The sequence below is a fragment of the Sander lucioperca genome, chromosome 18 (assembly GCF_008315115.2).
Source record: "Sander lucioperca isolate FBNREF2018 chromosome 18, SLUC_FBN_1.2, whole genome shotgun sequence".
In the NCBI taxonomy this organism is placed as follows: Eukaryota; Metazoa; Chordata; class Actinopteri; order Perciformes; family Percidae; genus Sander; species Sander lucioperca.
In genome coordinates this window covers 21,225,355-21,250,741 of record NC_050190.1, presented here as the reverse complement: position 1 = coordinate 21,250,741, position 25,387 = coordinate 21,225,355, and the positions used below count along the sequence as shown (strand labels likewise).

Below are 25,387 nucleotides of genomic sequence, written 5' to 3'. Positions count from 1 at the left end.
TACACAGCAGTGATGGATTTCTGCTGTCAATTTTCCCCTGTTGCTGCATGTTCTGTAATGAAATTTGGCAGTGTTCAGTGCTTATTGTTTTAAAGTGCAGAGTCCACAAGACAATGGTGGCAAGATTATTTATTTCAAAACCAGAGGTGTACAAGTAACAGACAGAGACAATAAATAATGCAGAGACCAAAAACATGTTCTGTATATCTACTGAATTAGGGCAAACAAAGTGATGCAAAAACAAATTTTTGCTCACTTTTCCACCCGTGAAAAGCAATTTAAATACACACAGAAATTGTGTATTGTCCTGGAATGCACACAGAGAAAAGTTTGACACCAGAGCTGCAGATTTCGCTGGAAAGAATCGTAGAATTATATAATCTTAAGGACACATAAGACTGGCTGAAATGTTAAGCAAAAATAATACAGTGAAATTAACATGTTTCGTCTCGTAAACAACAGGTTATTCCCACATACACATTATGGGGGGGACAAACACAAAACACTTCCTTCATTCGCGTCATGTAAGGGGAAGTTTGTTTGGCTGCTGAAGCGAAAAGACAAGAATTCCTACACAGCCTGCTGCCATACAATAATGCAACATACATTTTAAAATCTTGCCAGTATAATAAGCAGTCAGCGGAACAAAGACTGCAGTTGGAGAGGAAGTCAGCCTCCTTTTCAACTACAAGAAGCTGAACTAAAAGTCACTTTAAGCCGATCTAGAAATCATTGGCTGAAGCTGAAATGCGATGAATGCACTTAATATTAGTGCAGATGCCATACAAGTTTGGGTGGAAGAGTCCATGATGCACTAAGTTAGTGTGTAGAAAGCATGAAGACATTCCCTTACATTATAAGAATATTACTAAACATGAAAAGGCAAGAACAGGTGTTATAGTACATCTAAGTTTCCTTGAGAAGAGCAGAGCAGTATCATTATATTCACCTTGTAAAAAAGGTCAGTGGACTCCCAGAAAAAATTCTGAGATGCTTCTGTCCACGATGTCTAACTATTATCATTCTTACAATTATTATGTCACTATTTGTTACCAACTGTGAGCCTCACACATTTTTTCTACAAGCCGTAAATCTGAAATAACTTTGACCCCGGATAAAAAAAAAAAAAAAAAACCACACATTTCCAAAATATCAAAAGTAATATAAAATGAAACAAAAAAGAGAGAAGTAAACAAGCAATTTATATTTACACTACATACAAGTTACACAACACGACTCATCTCGTTCATCCATGTCATTTTTAACTCCTCCATCATCTCAGTGCCCCCTCCCACCTCCAAAAACATCCTTGGATTTGATAGTCAGTAAGCTGTCAGAGAAGCAGCCGTCCCCGTTGGTATGAAGATTGGAAGTCAAGAAGTCAGTCGATGAGCTTTGTATTGTTACAGCCACAGGATGAGAGAGAATAGGTGGAGTCTGGCTCCCTCTGGAGGAAAGCCGGTGAAATGACATCAGATGAGGGCAGCGGTGCTCAGAGATTATCCCCCGGCTGATACTGAGGCTCAGTGGCAGTGAAGTAGTCCTCCAAAAAGGCCTGCAGGTACTCGAAGGTGGGCCTCTCCTCCGGGTCTTTCTTCCAGCATTGCACCATCAGCTCGTGCAGGGAAGAGGGGCAGTCCTGCGGGCACGGCATCCGGTAGCCCCGCTCCACCTGCTCGAGCACCTCGCGGTTGTTCATGCCTGGAGAGAGGAACACAGAGAAATGAAAGCAAATGTGGCTGAAAACTCACACTCAAGTTGTATTATGTTTCTGCATTCACAGAAACAATGTCAAAACATTCAACAGCGGAAAGAATAACTGAATGCACTTAACCAAAACAATTCCAGCTCAAATATAGAGTAAATGCAGAATGTAGACTAAAAAATGCTGTTGAAATCTCTAAAAGCTAGTAAGTGGACCTTTGAGCTGAGATTATTCTAGTAGTATACTGTGTATACTACAGTGTACTAGAATGGACTCAAACATTACACGAATTAGAAGTAAGTAGAGCTGACTAACACTGGGAGAAAGATATCAATATTAATATTTCAGAGTTTAAAAGACCTGCTGGCAATATAGTGATATAAGTGTTTTTTTACATAAACACATACTGTAAACAAACATTCTCAGTGACTCCCCTGACTCCACCTGCCATCAGTGCATATGATATATATATATATATATATATATATATATATATATATATATATATATATCACTGTTTGATTATCTTTTGTAAAATATGTTATTCTGTAGTATTCTTTTTTTTATTGTCAGTTGTTTTCTACAGCATTTAACTGCACGTTGTACTGTGTATGTGACAAAAAAAACAGGATTTGAGTTTTGTGTTGTTTCTTTTGTCAGAGCTTGTTTAAGAATTAGAGTTTGGTAAAATTTCCCAGCCTCGCTCCACCCGACTTCCACCTAACGAGAGGTTTAATCATCCAGAGAATTTGAAAAGCGCGTGGGTGTGCAGGGCCAGATGTTAGGTGCTTGAAACAGTAGAAGTATATGAAAAAACTACTCATATACAGCAACAACTGTACTAATAGTTATTTTCCACCCATGTTATTAGATTTATAATAATTTAATTAGATTAAGAAATGTAGCTTATTTTTCTTTTCTGTTATTCTATAACTCATTAAAATGCCTAAGATATAATGTCAAAAATGTGTATAGCAGATAAACAACAACAAATTCATTTCACGTATTCACACAGTCTTCTGTGAACGTTGCTCTGCATAATGCACAATGTAATGTACATTATGCAACATGCTGCTCTTTTTTTAGCATACAGAACCATGGCTTGTATCTCAGCAGACTCAAACGCTCTCACACACTCTGCATTAATTAAATACGTATAAGCAATCATATGGAGTTGAAAAGAGATTACATAATCCACAGAGCGGCACACTCCCACCTGGATAGGGCACTCTGCCCTTGGTCACCAGCTCTGTCAGCAGGATGCCAAACGACCACACGTCCGACTTGATGGTGAATTTCCCGTAGAGAGCAGCCTCGGGAGCAGTCCACTTTATTGGAAACTTTGCACCTAAAAGAAATTCAGATTTGTGATTTTCAAGACCTTCTCAAACTCCTGCAGCATTTTTGTTATTTCACTGTTGCAATTCCAGCAGAAATACAGAGAGAAATAAAGCAACAACTTTTACCAAAACCTAAGGAGTAAGTAGGTCAGTCTCCTCTGAGAATATTTTCCTTCATCTGTGATGTCATTAGTGCAGAGACATGAGGACGTGATAACATCCCACCAGGGAAAAAAATGGAACAATTCCATTATCTCTCTCTGTCTCAGTTTGCACATGGCCCAAGATAAACAAGTAAATATTTAAAATTGCAAACAAATGAGTGACGGGACATGTTGACAGAGTGACTAATGGAGTCAGCAAGTCCTCCGGGTGTAGTTCACTTCTGCCAAAATAATCAGGGGAAAACGTTTGAGTGTTCAGGGGTAGTGCCACTTATTCCTCATCATTCCAATGAGATACACAGTAACAGATGGGTTATATGGGTATAACATGTGGTCTGTCTTAAATCCTGCACTGTGCCCTTGTATAAGTGTGATATGCTTTTGCCTTGCTACAACCACATGTGCTTCTGTTTTCCACTCGTATCACCAAGACAAATTCCTGCTCATTTACTATACTTATTCTGGAAAGTAGTGTGTGTGCACATGTGTGTGTGTCTGTGTGTAAAATGCATCTTGGAATCAACTAAATGGAATAAGTAATCTGCCAGCACGCAAACTTTTTCCTCTGACGTTTAGTTTTTCAGAAGATGCTGTGGTTGGGGACGAATAGAATGCTACAGAACAGATAAACAAGTCACAAATTGATCTCTATTATAACTAATTCCTTGTACAACATACATTTCCAGACAGCGACCAATAGATTAAATGTGTTCTCCTTAAAATGGTGGCTGCAGCTGTTTGGAAGTTCAAACTTAGCCTAGTTATAGACACAAGTGCTTACTAAGGGAACATTTACACATCACAGAATTTAAATACAAATTTGAAACGCTACACTACTAGCTCTTAAGTAGAGATTAGTTGTTACTAAATATTGAACTTTAATTTAACACCAGGTCCTAAACTAAGCTACTGGCAGGACTAATGTTTGCTGTTAGCTTGCTAATATATAAGTAGTAGTACGTATAACATCTTTATGTTATACGTAATATGGTCAACACATTTGACTGAACACTTGATTAGTTTAACAGAGTCAGACTAAATGTCCAAATAACATCAGTTATGTGCACTGGCATCAGCCTACATTTGTTTACATTTCAGCACCAATAAAAGCCGAAATAGCTATTAGCTGTTCTTGTTTGAAATGTACCCATGGTTGTACAGACAACTATCACTGGATTACTTTAATACTGAAGAAAACTCCAAAGTTCTGGAGTTATATGGAGCGTCTTTATCCTATGATTTCTAAGCTAATTTAAGGACTTTTATTCACAATGGACATCGGGGATAATGATATCTTCAGGAAGTTTAAGTCACACGTTATGTCTGTGTTTTCAGACTTAGACTGTGAGAAGGAGTTGGAATTTGATGCAAATTGCCTATCTTAATTGCCTCCATGAGCTGTTTACCACTGCCTGTGGTCTGAACGGTCCACTATGAATACTGCTCTCCCTGAGACACATTTCTACATGAATGCATGCATAAATAACAAAAAAAGTCAAACCTACATTTACAAAGAGTTGGCAGTTAACTTCAATATATTGTTTGGCCTCCTAAAACTTTTATTGTTGGAAGCTATGTTACCGCTTACGATGCTACAATGACTTCCTGTTTACATAGTTGATTGCATTTGATTGGGCTGTGCTCAGATGTTCCTAGCAACTGATTTACACAGTACTTAAGTCTTTACAAGCTAAAACATTCCTTACGTTTTAATGGTACAAGCCAATTTATTAAATGACTAGTCTGAAACTGGCAAGTAGTTGTTTAGGAAGAACTTAGGAAGGCTTTATAAAAAGCCGGTGCAACACATCCCAGTAGTCCTACCTTGTCTTGCTGTGTATTCATTGTCCTCAATGAGTCTGGCCAGACCAAAGTCAGCGATCTTACACACCAGACTTTCTCCGACTAGGATGTTGGCAGAGCGCAGGTCTCTGTGGATGTAGTTCATCCTCTCAATATATGCCATGCCTGCTGCCACCTGGGAAATGGAGTTATTTTTTTCCAGTGAACATCATATCACTGAACAATTTCAGGGTGACTGAATCTGTGCTAAGCAAGATTTTTACGTACTGTAGATTTATAGCCAATTTCTGAGCCTTAAAAAAATGGGGCTGCAATAGAGGATAATCTTTTAACTGAAAACCTATAGATTTGCTCTATTTGCTAAATAAACTCCAGTGTCAGGTATGATTACTTATCGACTCACAGGAAGTGATGAATTATAGCTTCAGAATAGAATAACTGTAGCAACTGAGTGCTCCAACAGTAATGCTAAATTACTAACTTTAGATATGTATATATAAAGTTATCAGAGACCAGCCAGACTGGTAGGTTAACACTGTGCTAAGTTCAAACCTTTGAAATACTGCCATTTAGGCCTGCTAAAATGAGAGGCTGCCTAATGAAACTGTAAACACTGGCATAACATTACCATGGAAATGGCCGTAAATGTGCAACACAAAGCGTAAATGAATACATTGGTAACAGCTGGAGATGATTTAAGTGAATTAAGCTCTGGTAACAAATCCAGTGTCCAGCATCAAGATTTCAAATAATTTTCAGCAGCGTACCTGAGCTGCCATGTCCACTAGATTTGGCAGCTTGAGGCCTCGTCCTTCTCCATCTTTAAGGAAGTCAAGCAAACTACCTAAAAAACAGACAAAAAGGAGTTAGGATCTGTTGTCTCGTATTGTCTTCAGCTGCCAGATTAAAACTGAAGTAAAACATTGCATCTAATGTGACATCAACTCCGGGATTCCTGCCACATGTTACACTTGGTTCAGACTGTCTGTTATTGCTGTGGTAACTGATGAGCTCTGTCTTTTTTTTTAACAAAATGACTCCCGTACAACCACGAGTATTTGTTACAGTATAGTAATGTGGATATGCTATGAACTAGGACATATACTGTACGGTCCATGCAGATGCATAAATTATGTACACACTGTGTAGGTGTGTGCACAAATGCATGCATGTAATATTCATAGTGTCTTTTTAAGTGTCAGTTTAAAATAGCATCTACCTTTGCACATGTACTCAGTGACGATATAGATGGGTTCTTCGGACACCACGGCATAGAGCTGCACCAGCTTGTCGTGTCGGAGCTTCTTCATGATCTGAGCCTCCTCCAGGAAGGACTCGGGGGACATGGTGCCGGGCTTCAGAGTCTTGACTGCCACCTTGGTGGTGCCATTCCACGTGCCTGACAAGACAAAATAAGGGGGCTGTTCAAGGCTAATGCTTGGACTGGCACTTCAAAAGGATTTTATTTTCAATGGGAGTTATTCACCATTTAAAAAATGTGACGCATATTCTGACAAAATGGTATGGAAGGACATAAAAGTACATGAAAGTAATGTGTGACTGAAACCTACTGAAATTACCATTAAGATTTACCTTGAGATTGTATTCCCCCAAGTTTAAAAAAAGTGTAGAGCAAGTACACAACTTTGTAAGGCAACGTGTTGTGCAACAGTAGGAGGATAAAAAAAATACAATTAAAATCTATAAAAATAAAATAATAACTGGCTATGATCCCAGTTTATCCAACTTTTTTAAAAAGTAATCTTAACAACATTTTACAGTCATATGCCAAAAAAACATCTACATGAGTAGTAATGAAAATAGATAAATAGATGTACATCTAACATGCTTGACTAGTTTTCTTGACTTAAATTTATCTTTAAGCAAGACTAGGATTTACTTAATCCATGTTTGTGGTACTAACATGTTCAGACACACATGGAGCATTTTACTACGCAATGTGGGACAAATTAAGCTTTACTGAACCCATCTGAACAAAAACAGCACGTGACTGGATTGAGTTTAGATAAGCCATGTCACAGAAACCCAATGAGACAAAAGTAATGTCATAAATAATCATATACACCAAGTTTTAACTGGTCTAAAGACCTATACAGATCATGAATCCAAGCAGAAATCTTGGAAAGTTCAAAAATCCTATTCCAGTCCAAATGGACACTGAGATTCAACAGAGATCATAATTCCTAAATGATATCACTGAAAGCAATCACTCCTCCCTGTGAGTAACATTAGCTGGGTGTTAGTTTTAAATGATCCAACACAAGTAGTACGTTTCCCAAAACTGCTCACAGCTGTCCAAATCTTAATTTCTGCCTAAAAAGGATGCCAAAAAGATACACACCCATCCAGACCTCTCCAAACTGGCCATTGCCGAGACGTTTGATTAGCTGCAGCGACTCCCGCGGGATCTCCCACACGTCTTTGGTTTTGATGGACAGGTCAGTCAGACGAGGCATGCCTTTGTGGCATGGTACGATCAGTCGGCAGCACAGCCCTGCAGCCCTGGCTGGATCAACCATGCAGTTTGAATTTAAAATGATGTTAATGCAGTAGAAAACCATATGACATTGTAATTTTAAGGGAGGGAAAGCAGACACAGATACATCATGACAGGGAGCTTTTGTACTTCCCCCATAACTGTATCAGAATCTCACCCGAATAGTGCTGCACTAGCTGCTGGAGTGTCTCAAACTGGGCCCTGGTGGTGATGTAGTAGCCCCCACTGTCCAGCTTACGAATCTTATAGTGTTTGACGTGGTCTCCCTTGACATCATCCCAGTCCTGGATGGAGAGAGAGTAGGCCCCTGGAACAGAGACAACACAACGATTAAGAAAGAAACTGATGGATTAAAGTAGACTTACCAGAGCAAAGTCTCTGGTAAGTTTAAATGGGTGTATATGAAGCACATTGTGCAAAAGATTTCGGGCAATGAATATGGACCAACTGCATAGCTAATGACATGATATAAAACTGAATTTAAGCTGCAATATTGGTCTAATTTTCCTGTGTTTGTCTATAAATAAACTGCTTCTACTGCCATATTGCACAGTTAAGTAAAGCTGTCCTAAATCTTTATTTATTCACAAACATTTCTGTCTGTTTCCTAAACTTTAAAAGCATTCAACATGTCAGCATGTTAGTTGCAGCTCAGTCAGAGTACCTTTGGTTGTTTCACTCTCACGGATGAGGAAAGTGCCTCTGGCGTTGCCGTTGGAGAGCAGTTGCCTCTCTGCGTCCTTTCGGCCTAATTTACCAAAATACCAGCTGCAGAAAAAAAAGAAGGAATCAAACTATGGGGGGTAATATTTGGTTTAAACATTTTTTTTGTTTTAATATTGTTGTATCTGTACGTGCCGCTATGCCTCAGTTAACAAAAGGTGGTGAGATGAGCTCTCAAATATTTATGATATGCTCTCTGCTGATGCAGCTGCTGTGTGTGCTCATACAGTATAAAACAAGTTTTACTCACTCCTCAGCTTGGATTGAGTCCACCGGAGCAACGTAATTGCTGGGAATGTAACCAGTTCCACCTGTAGTAAGAGAACGAGCCTCCCACCAGTCGCCCTCGCTGAGGAGAGAAGGTTAGAGAGAGATGGGAGGATGGAGGCAGGTTGGAATAAACAGATCAACCATTTACACATTATGCAGACAGGCACAAATAAACACTCAGTAGTGGATCAGATTTACTGTCTTGTATCTGAGAGCTGGGTAGAGAGCACATAAAAACAAGCTACAAAACAAATTGCTTTTCTATTGTGTGGGCCCTGAAGCTTCTCCAACTGAAATCACATGTAGTCATCCCTTATGTTAGTCAAAAATGTATTGTTAGTTGTTTTTTATTGTTAAAAAAAGGGGAGGAAAACGGTTGCTCAGGTTAAGAATGGGATATAGTTAGGTTCAGATGGATGTAAGGGGAAACACATATCAGCATGAATATCTTTAACACAACACCGGCTCTTAGATGCCCATCTAGAAACCTGAAGCTTAAAAGCAGTTTCCACAAATATGCCTCCAACCTGTTTTATTCTCTTTTAAAAATATACACAATAGCTGCAGAACCATTGCAGTTTATACTTACAAAAAAAGTGCAGAGAATTCCAATTTCAGTTTGACTTAGGATAGGATCAATACCAATGGTCTAAAACATGCACTTAATTCATGACACACCACATACTGTATGTATGGTGTAAAAGCAGAGCAATCCTGTCACTATTTCTACACCACAATTCTAACAATGACATGTTATTTCTTACGATGACAACTGTCAGAAAGCTATCATTAAAACATGAAAAATCTGTCAGGCTTTCCATGCAACATAACCCTCATAAGCCGGGTCAGGTCTACAACAGAGAGAGAGGAGAGACCCGTTTCCTCTTGTCTGTGCCTGTGAAACAACATTTCAGTCAAAATGCAGCATTCAGACATTCCTGACAGACAAAAAAAGAAAAAGAAAGTGGGGAAAACACACCCGCCACCCTTCATGCTGTCATGCAGATGTTTCCACACTTACGTGCTGTTGAGGATCTGGAACCTCTCCCCCTTTCTGAAGCTGAGGTCATCCTCGGTCCTGGCTTCGTAATCGTAAAGAGCCACGAACAGAGTCACCCCTGCAGGGAAACAAAAAGGGACGAGTGGTGGTTAGAGTTAGTAGAGGTGAATTGTATGGATGGAAGTATTATGTTGGGATTTCCACTGTGGTTTTATTGTTGGGTTTGTTCATCTGTCTCACACATGGGCTGCTTGTTATGTAATAGCAATAAGAAGCACTGCCCTCTTCCTTTACTTCTTGCATCCCATCTGCTGCCTTTTTTTTTTAACTTGAATTTATTTTAGTTTCTACACATGTACATTATATACAAGATACAATTCAGAAAGAGAAATCTTCATTCGTCAATCGTCTTATTTTCAAACTAATTCACTTAACGTCCTACAGAACATACCTAAAAAAGGCTTAATAACATATATTTCCTGACTTATATCTGTGACATTGTACATTATTATTTCACATTATTTAGTTGGTGAGTAAGGCATTTGGGGGCTTTTTCCCCGCTTCCTGTGCATTACATGACATGCTTATTGTTATTTTTATATTATTTGTTCGATTTTAAAGCTGCACTCATCAATATTTTTATATCAACAATGCATAGAGCCTGAAACTTATGTTTTAGCTTTACTCTCACCCCTCTTGCAAGCATTGTTTTCACCAAATTGCAGACAGACACAGTTAGCAACTAGCTGGTTAACATACTGGAGCATTTAGCATCTAAAGAGACTGATATCACTCTTCTTTTAGGTAAAATAAGAGCAAATTTTAAATGTTGTTATGTGGCCTTTATCTGCTGGATGTGTAAATTAGCAGCTGTTAGCTAAGACGTTCACCGTAACAAGTTAATAAGCTAATAAAATGCCAATGGTAAACATCAAACAAAAAATGTAATTATTACAGATATGCAAATAAATAGAACTCCTTATTTTGCATAGAAAAACAAAACAGAAGTCATCAGACAGGGCATCCTCTAGGAACTGCTGCCAAGGTCTAGATTAGGAAGGCCAATCAAATTTATCTGATGTGATTTGGAACGGCCCTGGAGTCCCTGTATCTCTTAATAAGCCTGGAAATGTAAAATTATTTCATTTTCTGATTTGATCTGAATCATTCCTGGACAGTCAGAGCTACACTGTTGCAATAAAGCCCTGCGTGTTTCCCAGTCAATGCAGTGGCCTCATGGCCACCTTACACTGACCAAAACGGCTCACTGTCTTCACAGGATGGGTCGAATGAGGTTTCTGTTCTACTCTGTCCTAGTTGACAGTTGTTTGTAGGATTTTATTTCCTTCTCTTCATAATCTCAGATGTGAATGTTGTGTAGTGCTGCCCTCCCTGAGTAATTTCTTATTCATACAAGCTGGTGGTGCTAATTCCACAGATGCATAGTGTTTATCTGTGCTAGGGAGAAAAGAAAGCTCTAAGTAGTATACATCAAAGCAAAACATGCTGTTAATGTATGCATTGCACATCATATGTATCTTTAAAATCCTGAGTGAGAGACCGTAAAGTCCATTTCTCCACTAATCAGCACAATGTCTGATCTTTCTGGTTGTGAAATGTGCTTCACAGAGCAACAGTGATAATTTAGGTCACTCTGTTTTCTGTTAACTCTCAGCCAGTGGACATTCATCTTCTGCAGACACATTCATTTATCACAAGCCCACAGTATCAGCACACATCACATATTTACTTGGAATACAGGAGGAAACAAGTTTTAAAATAATCTTAGATCTGAAATTCCAACCTTGTTGAACCTTATTTGAGAGTGAAAACTTCCTAGACAAATCATGTATGTAATGCTGGTAAGTTAACATCGCAGATATTAGCCTTTGTTATTGAATATTGGAGGAGGGCCAGACAGTGAGTGGTCTTCGGAGAAGTTTACAGCTTTACTACTTAGACTGACATTTTATTTTCCTTTTAATTGCTCTGTTTGAAATTTGACCCCCATTTAATCACAGCGACATATTTCAGAATTACACTGTCTTAAAGGAACAGTTCAACATTTTGGGAGTAATGCTTATTTGCTTTCTTGTAGAGATTCAGAGTAGAAGTTCAATACCCCTCTAATGTGTGTAAGATAGATATGCAGCTACAGCTAGCAAATTAATTTGTATTATAAGTGGAGAGTTTTAGTGTTACACTACATTGTGGTCTAAACACATTGACAGACGATTTTAAATTGTGGCCATAATGCTAAATAGGTATAGTTTGACATGGGAAAAAAAGTATCCCAAAATATATTTTTTAAACAGCAACAGTCTTTAAAAAAACTGAACCAGCCAAATCTTATAGTTAATAAACTGCTGCCTTACACACTTATTTAAAAGAGCTCCTTCAACCTCACCTGTTCCGCCCCGAGACCGAAGTGTCCCAGACTGCGAGGACGAGTGGACTCCTCCGAACACGGTCACCCCCTGTGTGGCGCCGCTGTGGAAGTTGTTGTAGTTGGGGATAGTGGTGACCCCGAAGCTAGGGTAGTGCTGTGGCGTGGGGTCGGACCCATAGCGGTACCCCGAGTTGTGTGAGAGGCTGGTCTCCCGGTCATCAGTGAGTTTTGCTGCTTCTTTATCCTTACATTGGACACAGCCCATTCTCTACTTTCTGTGGGTGGAGGGAGAAAGAGACAGAGAGAAAATTAGTACGCGAGTGAAATAATAGCTGTCTCCGTTGGGGAAATTACGATTCAATATTTCATTATTTCAGAGCTTCCTCTGAGAGTTACAGAGAGCCTTGTGAAAAATATTTCAATTAGGCTGAAATTAAACACGGTACTCTAAACTCCATTACTAATTATAGGAACATAATGTGAAAGAGCTGCAGTGTATGAACAATTTCACTGTTCTGTATGTGTACAAATACAGATGCTTTATGCTGAGAATATCCATCTTAATTAATGCTACACTATAAAAGAATTTAACAGCACTACTCATCATGGTTTACTTTTCCACCTTATTGCACGACCACACTTGTAAGAAGAATTTACACCCAGCCACTGCATTTACAAGTTGGTATGCACTTTATTTTTGTTTTCTTTACAAGGAGCCACACACCCATCTATAGATTCAGTTAAAATGCACAGAGGCCCTTAACAGAAAACCACTCCCTGGCTGTACACGCAGAGTACACTCTGAGTCTCATGAGGGGGACTGACCTCACTAAAGCAAAGCTATACCAGATTCTGTAATGAGTGAGGCAATCTTCTTTGCCAATTAAAACGAGCCTTAACGTCTTTAAAGACCCAGTTTACTAATGCACATTTGGGCTCACCGTGCACCCCTTTAAGCCCAGCAAGCTCATGAAGGCTAGGAAGAGACCGCTGACAGCACTGTTGTCTTTCATCAGCACTAGCGTCCAGCTGACTTCGGAGACGGCTAATTGGAAACACACTTGTTTACAGTCACTGTGGATGGAGAGAGTGGGTGCTAAGAGCAAAAGCCAGTGCTGCAGGAGACGGAGGAGGAGGGGAAACCATTGCACCACTCTTCACCTCAGCTAAAAGATTCCGATCCACATTAACAGTAGGCCTACATTTGGTTCACTCAAAGGTTCTTTTCGGTCAGGAGTAATTTATAAACCAAGAAAAATGATCATCATCTTGTGAAAAATGTTTTTGCCATTGATATAGACAAAACATTAGGTCATGGTAAGAGAAAATACCCCATATGTAGGCCTAATATAAAAATAACATCACACAGAGAGTTAAGATGATTTTGGAGGTAACCGTTTCAGCCGGAAGACATTTTTGAGCTTAAACAATTAGTAAATTGATAGAAAATGAATAAGAACACAATTGTTTTGATCAACATTTTTTTTTTGTTTTCTGGATCTAGCTTCTTAAATGTGAACATTTGCTGGTTTTCTTAGTCTTCTATGATAGTGACCTAAATATTTTTCGGTTTTGGACTTTTGGTCAGAAAAAACAAGACATTTCTAGATATTACATCAGCTATTTATAGGTACACAAGGTGTTTACATCAGGCATCTGTATGGGCACCTACTGCCCATATAGTAGTGCCTAGAGGTCCTTGCAGATAGTTGTTGATTCTGTCATACAGCTCTTGTCACATGATGTTATTAAAGTTACTTTAGTTCATATAACAAGTTTATATAACAAGTGTGTAAATAACAGTCACCATGGGCTCTGGGAACTTGTGATGGGCATTTTTTGCTATTTGCTGATATTTTTTAGACTAAAAAATTGACAGTGTAGCAAACCAAGAAAATATCTAAAAATGATCATTTCTTGGGAAACTAGTTTGCAGCCATGAATAAGCTGGAATCAGAAGCCTGTCCTGATGGTTACAAGGAAAGCTACAGAGTATATGACCGAATTCCTTCAGGCCTGTTTTACATTTACTAGCCAGAAACCCCAATGCCTACAATATTAAAGTGCAAACAGATGTGTCACTTGCTGCACACCGTCATGTTACTGTTCATATTACATAGTCATATTTATTCTGCCCTTATAACACTGCAATATAGTTATTGTCCTGCCTATGCACCACCTGTCTATACTTCGCATTGCACTTTTCTGCTTTTTTTGCACTTCTGGTTGGACGCAAACTGCATTTCACTGTCTTTGTACTTGTTCACTACACAATGACAATAAAGTTGAATCTAATCTAATCTAAAAAAAAAACTGTGCACTGCAACAGGGTACAGCCAACGTACAGTATATAGTTAAAGACTTAAATCTTGCATCACTATTTCACTTTTTTAAAACCATCTAATATTTTAAAAGAGTGGAAAATTAAAATTGTTCTCATAAAAATGTAACATGTCAGAAAGTCTGTGATGCTTTGTTATCTGTGGACTTGATGCTTGTGGCTGCAGCAATAAGAAATAACTACTTTGTGATGCAGACAAGTATACAGTATATCTCTTTTTTTACCTGCTGCTCACAGGTACATGGAAGTATAAAATACATGCCTACCAAATGCAGAATGCACCTATTGTGCACATCATTTTCAGTTTCTCCAGTCCTATATTTTCTCCACACTGCTTTAACGAACAGAAGAATAAAAGCACTGCAGAGAGGAGAACACTCTGATTCATTACTGCCAATAAAACCCCATAAAATACCCAGAAGAAGAAACAAGCCAGCAGTAGCATTACAGCATAAGCCCAAAGCTGTGAGACCACAGTCTGAAATACAAGGAGGACTGCTGATTCTCTAATCTATCTAATCTTTAAATTACAAATAATCTAGATATCTCCTAACTTCTGGTATTTACAGCACCCCTCTTTATACACTATATCAGGTATAATAAAAGCAAAAATCCACCTTAAAACACATTTTAAGCCTACAATTTCCATTTAGGGGGAAAGACACTCCAGGAAATGAGAAAGTGAAGTTATTATTATAACCTCAACATGATGAACTGTCCAACTAATTTATCAATTAGTCAAGAAAATATTTTCAAAAACCCACAGATTTCCCTTCCAGACCAGTCTCATGCTCAATGAAAAGTTAGACTTAGACTTAGAAAACTTTAATGTCCCAGAGAGGCAATTCATTATTAACTGAAATATTAACTGAATTGACTGGGACAACAGAGGTAAAGCTATGTTTTCTGGTGGGCCCTTTTCTTTGACTGCAGTGATTGGAGGGATCTCACGTCCTGTTGTTGTCTGGGGGGGAGGGGGGGGATTATGAAATTCTTCCTGCTCTTAAAATAAAAAGACCAGGGATCTACCATAGCTTTAACATATATGTAACCATGCTGCTGCACAGAAACTATCCATAGCCGTATTGTTCACATAGGCCTATATGTTCCCTTTGAGATATCGCAGCGTTCGCTTAGTAAACATTCACACATGAATCATGTGACTTAAGATGCCGGATGATAAAAATCCCCCATCTTTTGACATAAGAAATATATATATATATATATATATATTTTTTATATTCATCAAGTTTATGAGCGCATTCGACAGCAGATGTAGGCTATCATATTTTCTCAAAGAGCAAGAGTTGTTTTTCAGATCCAAAGGATGACTACTCTGTGATTTAAATAACATGCATATATCGACACTATAGATCATATCAAAATGTCAATAAAAAGCTGTGCAACACTGATTTTAGTTGCGTTTAAGGGACACACTTATACATACACTGCTGCACGCCTGGCTTGCGGCACAACTTCCCCTCCCCCCAAAAAGCAGATGATGGCATCGCAGCCGGGGGGGGTTGTTCCTTTCAGTGGCACGGCCTGCGAATCGCATGACCACCTCAGCCTGCGTAAACTCATCACGCTATTACAGAAATGATTATAAAAAAAATAAAAAGAGACGTGTAAATGTGGGAGGACTGGCCTTTCACACGAGCCATCATATTAAAACTCATCTTGATTAGATCAAGATGCAGTCTGAAATCAGACTTTGGTGTCTGGCCAAATCTGTTGAATTATAGTAGGCCTATTCGTTAAATCTGCTGCGAGATTGCTTCACAATCAGGAAGTGAAGAATGAAATGAAGCCGCCAACATTGTCTAAACACAACGTCAAAGGGTTATTTATACTACACCAGTCACTGCTGCTGGGCTCAACTGGAAATTAATTTCCCCAAACGGCTGCTTTTATTTTGAAGCGGTAACGTTATGGGCGCACGTGTTAATTATATTATATAACAAGAGAGCTAAGCCATGATGAGAGCCTACTCGGCCATTTATAGTAAATTACAAAACTTTTCCCGGTGGATATTTCGAGCACCTAAACCATATCAGTCTATTTTTACAGCACTTTAAAAATGCAGCTAAGCAGAACACAGAAGATCCTTTATGCGGCAATTTGCAACTTCATGAACAGCCGGCCATTTCGGATGTGTAGATCCACCAGTATGAAAGGGATTCACTGTTTTGGGAAATTGTAACAAAGGAGCCTCAGCTAGACCACGTTTTTAAATTGCAAAGAACTTTAGCAAAAATATTTAAAAAAAAAAAATGTATATAACGTTATATAAATAAGGTACCACATTTAGGAAACACTTAGACCTGCTGGACAAAAGGTCTACAGCGATGGTGGCTGTTCAATGAAAAGCCACGTGGAGAGGAGCCGTTGTTCTGGTCTTATTAGCCTAGCTAGTAATCAGATTACACAGATGCCTTTTAGTTAAAACCGACCTTTGATGAATAAAGATGCCCAATCAAGCAAGGTAGAGACTTTAACTGCAATTTGTAACATGGTTTATTAAGAAATGACAAACTCATGAGTACATTTTTCGATGAGAAGATTCTTGACTTACAACAGAACTACAAAAACGTATTGGTCAGCAATAACACGGACATTTTTCTTCAGGAGCGCATCTTTGAAATCAGCCAGTCAATGGATGATCTTGAATCAGAGAAGGTTTACTAGTCGTGTTGATCGCGGTATCCTCCAGAGCGCTCGCCATATCCTCCGCTTGAGTATGATCCGCGACTCCTGTAGCCGCCTCCGCCACCACGGCCGCCGCCGCCGCCATATCTCCCCTCGTTACTGGAGCTTCTGTCGCCGTAGCTTCTGTCGCTCCTGTCTCCATATCCTCCTCCGCCACCGTATCCTCCGCCTCCTCGGTCACGGCCGCCGAATCCACCACCGCCTCGTCCTCCTCGGCCTGATCCGAAGCCTCCTCCTCTGGAGCGCCCGCCGCCCTTTCCTGCTTCATCGACGCGAATAGTCCGACCATCTAGAGTCTTGCCGTTCATGCCCTCCATCGCATCTTTGGCATCTTCTGAATTATCGAATGTCACAAAGCCAAAACCGCGGGATCTCCCCGTCTCTCGGTCTAGGATCACATCCACTTTCTCGATGTTGCCATATTTGCCGAAGGCCTCAGCCAGAGAGTCCTCGTTGGTGTCGTAGCTCAGTCCACCGATGAACAATTTACCATCTTCCGACATTTTTAGTGTAGCTTTTCACAAGCAGGAGTCGAGTAGCTGATGAGAGGAGCTGCTGGTCGAATGAGAGAAAGGAAAAGGAGCGCTTCGCTTCTTCTTTGTGTTTTTTTGGCGGGCTGCAATACCAAATTTAGGTGCACACAGTAGCGCTTAGCTTCCGCATTGTGTTTCCTTCCGCATCGTGTTCCCTTTGCCATCGCTTCTGGGTCGGAAGTGACGTCTGTTACAAATCAGCCAATGACTGCGCTTGTCCCAGAATGCATTGCATCACACACTGCACGCCATGGATGTATTATAAGACTCAAGCTATTAGTAACTTTGTAGCCAAGGAAAATAGATTTAATACCAGAGCTTCCTCTTGCTGTAAATCCTATCCCAGCCTCAGACTGACAAGCATTGCGTAATGCTGACGCATTACAGCATAAAACCACCAGAGGAGGTTGAGTTTAAACAATATTTCAACAGCATCATATTCACATATAGGCTCCATCAGTGATCTCACTGAGGCTCAAACATGTCAATATGTATGTTATTTATAATTGCACAGGTTTGGTGGGATATTTTCTTGTGGGGTGAGTGCTTACAAAAACCAAGTGTCACACTCAAAAGTTCAGCACTGATGTGAGAGGAGCTTTTTGCAACAAATCATGCCATTTCTAGGCTGATCTATTTCCCTTGACTGTAGTCAGGGAACTGCATAATTTAAACCTCACTGCAGTATGAAGTAAGTAAACAACAACTATTAAAATACTGGTTATCTGTAATCATGATGTTGTACTGCTAATAGTCAAAAATATGTGTATTAAGTCAGCATATTTCAGAAGTATTTAGGTATTAACCAGCCTAATGCTAAGAATAACCAAGTTAGTTAGCTAAGTTAGTACATTCATGACTCTGTTCACTGTGTCTGCAGATGTCGTTGCCTATGTTGATGTGTGATCATCAGACAAAACAGCAAACTATTTGAAACCATTCGTTCAGCAGCTGCAGCCAATGGGAGCTCAGATGAGACTGCAGCGCACATATACACATTTGCGCTATATTGTATACCATTGACTGTATTCACAGACAATAAATATATGTATAGGCCTACTTTGCAAAACTTAAATGCCTTTTCTCTTAACATTCAATAAACAAGTCACACACGTAGTCTTCGACAACGGTCACCCGGCTACATGGAGGAAAGCCAAGAAAAGTGATGTGAGGCTCGTCTCTGATCTTGGTAGGCAGGTAAGAAGAACACTGTTGTGTACTTTTTTAACTTCAACAATTATATGATATTTTTTGATTGTATTGTTATAAAGATGATGTTGTTAATCATTACTTGATCTCTTTATGTGGCTTATTTTTGGTGAAATGACGTCCAGATGTTACGACGATGGCGTGCATTGGGGTGGGGAGTTGTATCCAGCCGTTAATGATGAAAGCAACCCTGTGTTGAAGAACAAGAAAGTGAGTAGAGGCAAAATTACATGAGATGTTGGTGTCACAGTTTAAACTGTCATTGTAAATCAGTGTTGGACCACTCTTTGTCAATCTATACATTGTGCTGATTTTGGATCACTGACCAAGGTCTTTTCTTAAAGGACAATTCCGCTGCAAAATGAACCTAGGGGTTAATAACATATGTGTACTGAGTCAAACATTCTCTGGGATCTGTTTTCATGCTAATCGAATGTGTCTCTACCTTGAAACAAGCTACCGCAAACCGGGGGAATCACAAACGCTGTGTTTGAGCTATGTTACTGGTTACTGGTTGCACGGCGTTTGTCGTTCGACTGGTCATGACTGTTATCCAAGATGGCGGCCGCATGTAAACATTAACGCTACTGTCTTTATAATCTATCTTTGTAATAAACTGTCTGTACACTTACAAAGTTCTCAATGCTTCAGTTTACATGTAGGGACCATCATTATGCTACTGTTTAAGTGTGGTGCTATTTTGAGCCTTGTTAGTGGTATCAAATAGTGATTTACCCTGTGCCCCGAAAGCTAGCGTTAGCAGCTAACCCCCAGTTTGCGGTAGCTTGCTTCAAGCTAGAGACACATTCGATTAGCATGAAAACAGATCCCAGAGAACGTTTGACTCGGTACACATGTTATCAACCCCAAGGTTCAATTTGCGCCGGAATTGTCCTTTAATACATGATTCGAGAGCTAATGCTTAAACCTTTATTCTATTCCACATCTTTTTACACTTCACTGTCGTACTGACTATAGAGAAAAATCCACACAATTCCTAGAACTAGAACCTCTGCAAAATGAAATGTTTAGATTTATTACACAACCTAATTTCCTTAATATTTTACCCTAAAAGAAGCTAGTGTTACTGATAAATGATTGATAAATTGAATTTACTGGAACATAATGATGGTTGCCCATCATCTTAAATATATTTCAGCACTTTTTTTTACAAAAAACCCCCCACAGAAATTGTCTTTATACATAAATTGAAAGATGTCTTTCAGCTTCACAAATGGTGAACTATTGAGCCTCAAGGCCATCCACAACAGGATGTTTAAGACTCTCTGCCTGCATTGGAGAGTCCAAGTGCCAATGTTACACTTGTGGCTAAAAAGAAAAACAAAGCACCTAGCTATTTACAAGCACCAGTCCAAGTACAGGTGATGCAGTGAAACAGAAGAACATCTACATCAGTACAACCAACAATGTTCACAGAGGCTTAAATAAGGCTAGAAAATGTATATTAATAATAATTTTCCTTTTATCGTCATCATTATGACCTGAACAAAACAAAAATTACTAATTGGCGTTTGAACTTCCACTATGGTGGAGGTTTGTACATTTGTCTGTAATCCCTGGGTCATGTATGTGTTTGCAACAGAATCATTCTTTCAGGGAAAACTGATTTACTCTTCCTAGTTTTCTGGAGGCAAATGCTTATTTCTGGATGTCATATTCTAAAAAGAAGATAAAAAAATTAATAATTTCAATGTAAATAACTGAGGCTTTTTGTAGATGAATAGTCTCGTAATATTCTCTGCGTTTGTCTTTAGGACTCTGCTGTTCCAGTACTGTTGTCCATTACTGTTTGTCCTGCTGTTATGTTAGCCACCGCAAAAACATGCTGGACTGCGCCAGGACCCCAGAGAGCCGGTTTCAAAGGAAGGTGTCATTTCAAACTCATCTGTTGTGTCACTATTATATGCTCCATATTAATTGTATACATTACTTTTACATTAATGTATCCATTACAGTATGCTGGTTTTTTATTGTACCATTTTATACTAACAGGAACTGATCAAACATGTGCCCTGTTGGATGTCGATTAAACTGTGACTTTACTACTTCTACTACTGACCCACCACGATCATCAAAACACCAAATGAGGGAATACGTTTCTGAATAAAGGTGTTCACCCTTTCAGTAAAGTTTCAGAGACTGAAGCTGTTCTCGAGGCTTGTGGTGGACCAACAAACTATTAAGAGACTTTCCTATATGTTGGTTTTGGTAGTGCTGCTGTTTTATTTCTTACATTTACTTATTTTGTATGAAACACTATAATATACAAATGATTCCCTTTGCTGCATGGCAAAAAAACATGAGACATTACAATTAATGAATGCTTTCAAAAAATAGATAGTTTGTCTCCACAAATAATGTAGCTATCCAATCTGTAAAGACTTTCAAATGCATATTGTATATTGAATACTGTTTGACATATCTGAGGCGGTCTGTCTGCAAAGACAATGAGATATCTGTCAAAGTAGGGAGTAAAGACTTTTGAAATATTATTGAGGTAATGAGTGAATACCGGGCTGTGTTTGAGGGTTCACATCAACTTCATAACTTGGGAGTTTTCAAAACATGAATTTGCACCTGGACACCAAAGAATATGAAAAGGTCACCTGAAAATGTCAGCATGGTAACATATTCAACAAGTTGAACCTCAGTCCAGGACAGTCATGTCTGCTGGAGCTTGCTCAGTGTCAGTGAGGGAAGCAGTAGATACTCCTACCCCAGCTCTGCAATTTTCATGTGAAACGTCACCTGAAAAACATTTCCATGGGTTTGACCATGGTTTTAATATGTGACAGAAGGTTGTTGAACATTAAAAATAGGCTACACACACACACACACACCATCTTTTCTCCTTTGATTGATCTAAATAAGTTGTTCCAAGCAAACTGCAGGACAATTGGAACTTGATGCGCTGGATTGTTTGTTAACACAGAATGTGATTCTCGTGTGATATTATGAGAATCCAGCTGCTGAGCAAGGTAAGGAAACTTTTGAGTTTGGCCAGAATCCAAAATCAGGGCCACACATTATAAAACTATATAGGCCTATAATGGAATTCTGTTTCACCACTTTTGACCCTAAGCTAACTATGTTTTACATAGTAATGTGGTTGTCAAGAGAGACAGAAAAAGGTAGCAATAACACTTCTAAAAGGTTGGTTGATTCAATTGTTGAGGTTTAAAGTAGACTTCTCAGGTGACTACATTATTGCATCGTGTTTTCTTCTTTTTCTTTCACAATCTGTTTAAGGTGCTCCATGAAGGCAAACTGACAAAGAAAAAAATGTTGATCATGCAAAGAACATAACAAGCTGCAAGATCAATACACTAAATTAAGGACAGGCATGTCAGGGTCGCACAGTGGGACTGATGGATTACACAGAGACAGTCAGGCCTGAGAAACAGACATGTGCTGCCTGAAAAACCGATACGTGCGGACTGAAATAATAAAGAGCACTGGTGTTGATTCATTATGGAACTGAAGTAGTCACTTGATTAATCAATTAGCTAATCAACAGAGAACTGAGTAACAATTTGATAACTGATTTATTATTTCAAATAGTTCTGGATCTGCTGTAAAATATGAGTTTTCCCTCTGGTGCTCAATAAAGTCTTTAGAAATCAAATCACCCGGTGTCAAGATTAATCAATTAATCTTTTTGTTTGTTTAGTTTGCTTGAAAAATGGTTCAAGATAACGGCTCTTTTCTAGATTAGTCATTCTTTAAACCTTTGATATTTGACTTACAAACGCTGCTCAACCGGGCCTTACATCAGAGAAAGCCTTCATTAATTTAACCCTGATGAACTTTCAAATCTCTCCAGGCTGAATACAATCAATTCAACACAGCCTTGAACAAGAAAATCTGTTTCATTTGAAGTGGTCCCTTTACATTCAGATCATTGACATGGCACAAGGTCAAAGCTCACATACCCGCCTACTGAAGCCACACTTGATACTGCCTTATTCAACTCCGAAACACAACTTTCTGTTCATTCAACAAAGAAATGATGTAAAAGAGGATCGTTTTCTGTTGTGTTCCATTTGAATACGTATGAAACTCACTCCTGTGTTTGCTGGATTTGGTACAACACTGACAATCTCCCCCTTATGGCTGCCATTCTCTGAATAGTTACACCATTTGCTTGTGTTGAACAACTGAGTTCATTCAGTGTATCAACAACAAGACAATGGACACATTTTACTCTGCAACAAGATTAACAGCACAATAAAATGCAGTGTTAAGGCTTTCAAAGCATTCTTCTCGTACTGAATGAAAAGAGCTGGTTATAAAAACCCACAGCTGAGCTTCATACACTATGTACAGTACGTGTGGGTTTAAACCTTAACTGTGTTTTGGTGTCACAATGTTCACAGTTGAGTATGTTGAGTCACATTGTTAAATCACTGAGCCCATTGTAAATGCCCATTCAGTCAGTGACATTTGTGCCTAGTAGATGAATATTTTCCAAATTGGAGAAAAGGGCAAATTACAAAAACAGGAACTTTTTCTCTCTTTTTTTTTTCCTTCTTCCACAAACAGGAGCAGATTCTCGCTGCTTCTGTCAGTTTAAACGGTTCTTTCCAGATCTCGTGCCAGTGGAGGGCAGTGGTCGATGTAAGAATCAACTGGAAATAATGATATGGTGGGTCTACACCAATGGAGGTTGCAGGTTTTCTGGTGGAACTGAATAACACTTGAGTTGATAATACTTGGGCACGAGCTTAAGGTGTATAACTGATGTATGTAGAGAAGCAATGATTAGTTGATAATTAGTATCAACAAAAAGTTAACTGGCAACTATTTAAAAAAGTTATTTTTAGTAAAAAAGGCCAACAATTTTCTGGTGTCAGTCTCTCCAATGTGAGGACTTGTTGCTTGTCTCTGTTTTATAGCATTAGAAACATAATATATTTGGGTTTTGGATTGTCGCTCAAACAAAACAAGACATTTAATTATGTCAGCTAGGACTCTACACCAGGATGGATATTTGGAACCAAACGATTATGTGATTATCGATTCATCTGTAAAATATCATAAAATAAAACATGCACATCAAAACTTTCTAGAGCCCAAGGTGATGTCTTCTCTTCTCTTCAAATGAGTTGTTTTGTCTGATCAACAGTCCATGACCTAAAGACATTCAGAAACAATAAAATGTTTAGCAATTTTGTTTCAAAATGACTTAAATGATTTCTCAATTATCAAAACAGCTGCCCATTTATTTCGTGTTGATCAACTTATTGATTAATCAACTAATCGTTGCAGCTCTAAATGAAAAAAAATCATTCAATGCAGCCCTACTGTGGCTGCATGTGTGACATTTGTTGACGGACAGAAAAACAGTCAAACAACTATAGATATGTTGTAAATAAACACATTTAGCTTTCACCAAAGTAATCAATTAACCCCTTACCGGACTAAATATTTCAACTTTGTGATGACACACTAAAATCCTAAAGTCACAAGTATCAGCTTATGTGCCAGTGTGTTTAATAAGCTAAACTGAATGGGCAGAGAGGGCCTGAGGGGTCTACATGGTCCATGAACCATAATATGCAACTCCTTTCATTCAAAATTCATACACATCACGCACGCCAGATATAGTCATTCATGGACCTGGGAACGGCTGAATACTCAGAGCTCCAGGGTGCAAACCAACACACACTGCTGCCTAACTTATTGTACATGGATAAAACCGAGGCTCTAGCTGCCAGCTACACACACTGTAGCCCATATCATCCCCGGTGTTTGCCAGCAAGATGGATGGCTGCACCTCCAGAGACATCAGATAACCCGATTAGGACAGCTCTAATTGGATATTTAACAGCGTGGTAATGCAATTAGCTGAAATCATATGACAATTATTTTGGGGTGACTTAATACGAGGCTGTCTGCAGGCCATTGTGGCGTTTGTGTGTGAATGGCCTCAGTGGTCAGCTTTGCTCTGCAGCGCATCCATCCCTGCTGCTGCTGCTGCAACAACACAAGAGCCCCCTCTCCACAATCACAGCACTGCAAACCATCATCCACAATACGAGACCACTACCACCCTCTCTGCTTTTACCCCCTCTAAGGGCAAAGTTACCCGTCAAATAGCCTATATACACGCACCCACATCTGCAGAAAAACTGGAGGGAATATTGGCTTGATTGCAGCGAGCCACAATGTGTTATTCATCTCCTCTGCTCTCTCTTTCCCGAGATGAATTCATCTCGCAGTCCACAGCGCAAAATAAGGGACGAGGCGGGTGCAGCGATTGAAATTCAACACGGGAAGAAAAAAAGCGTGCTTACCGCAGAAAATCAGATTAATCCATCGGAGTTTCCAGAGGGACTTTCGTGCGGGAAATCGCCGATGTTGTTCTACGCTCTGTGAGTGTTTTCTCTTCGCAGTGAGAGAGAGAACAGCGATGGGATACCCTGCCGTTCAGGGCTGAGCTGCTGCTGTGGCCGCCGTGCGTACAGATGATGACGATGGCGACCAGAGTCAAGTTCACAACAATAACATATACAGCTCCCTGTTAGTCCTGTCACAGTAAAACCGTTTTTCTCAAGTCATTTCAAGGTGAAAACACAAATAAAGAGGTTTTTTTTTTTTAAATTAAGCAAAACTGAATGCATTAGATAGTAATTCTACTAATACTGTATCAGTAGGATTTT

The 25,387-nt window shown here is 39.2% G+C and overlaps 2 protein-coding genes across 6 annotated transcripts; both read right to left on the bottom strand.

The window, feature by feature from the left end:
* Positions 1–112: 112 nt before the first annotated feature.
* fyna (FYN proto-oncogene, Src family tyrosine kinase a) lies at positions 113–25,224 on the bottom strand. Of its 5 annotated transcripts, XM_031309979.2 has the most exons (14): positions 25,022–25,214; positions 21,332–21,473; positions 18,787–18,894; positions 11,931–12,187; positions 9,545–9,641; positions 8,504–8,602; positions 8,195–8,298; positions 7,688–7,837; positions 7,375–7,539; positions 6,232–6,411; positions 5,780–5,856; positions 5,034–5,187; positions 2,922–3,053; positions 113–1,701 (listed from the first exon to the last, which is right to left on the bottom strand). In XM_031309979.2, the coding sequence occupies exons 4-14, from the start codon at positions 12,175–12,177 to the stop codon at positions 1,493–1,495; spliced, it is 1,614 nt and encodes a 537-aa protein (XP_031165839.1). In that variant the 5' UTR covers positions 12,178–12,187; positions 18,787–18,894; positions 21,332–21,473; positions 25,022–25,214; the 3' UTR covers positions 113–1,492. The 5 variants fall into 5 exon arrangements, with proteins under 5 accessions (XP_031165839.1, XP_031165840.1, XP_035850526.1 ...); XM_031309980.2 differs by lacking the exon at positions 21,332–21,473 and having other exon boundaries at positions 25,022–25,219; XM_035994633.1 differs by lacking the exon at positions 18,787–18,894.
* Positions 16,753–17,667, bottom strand: LOC116057485 (cold-inducible RNA-binding protein B-like). Its single transcript, XM_031309981.2, has one exon. It carries the CDS (start codon positions 17,463–17,465, stop codon positions 16,938–16,940), a length of 528 nt encoding a protein of 175 aa, XP_031165841.1. The 5' UTR covers positions 17,466–17,667; the 3' UTR covers positions 16,753–16,937.
* Positions 25,225–25,387: the final 163 nt, after the last annotated feature.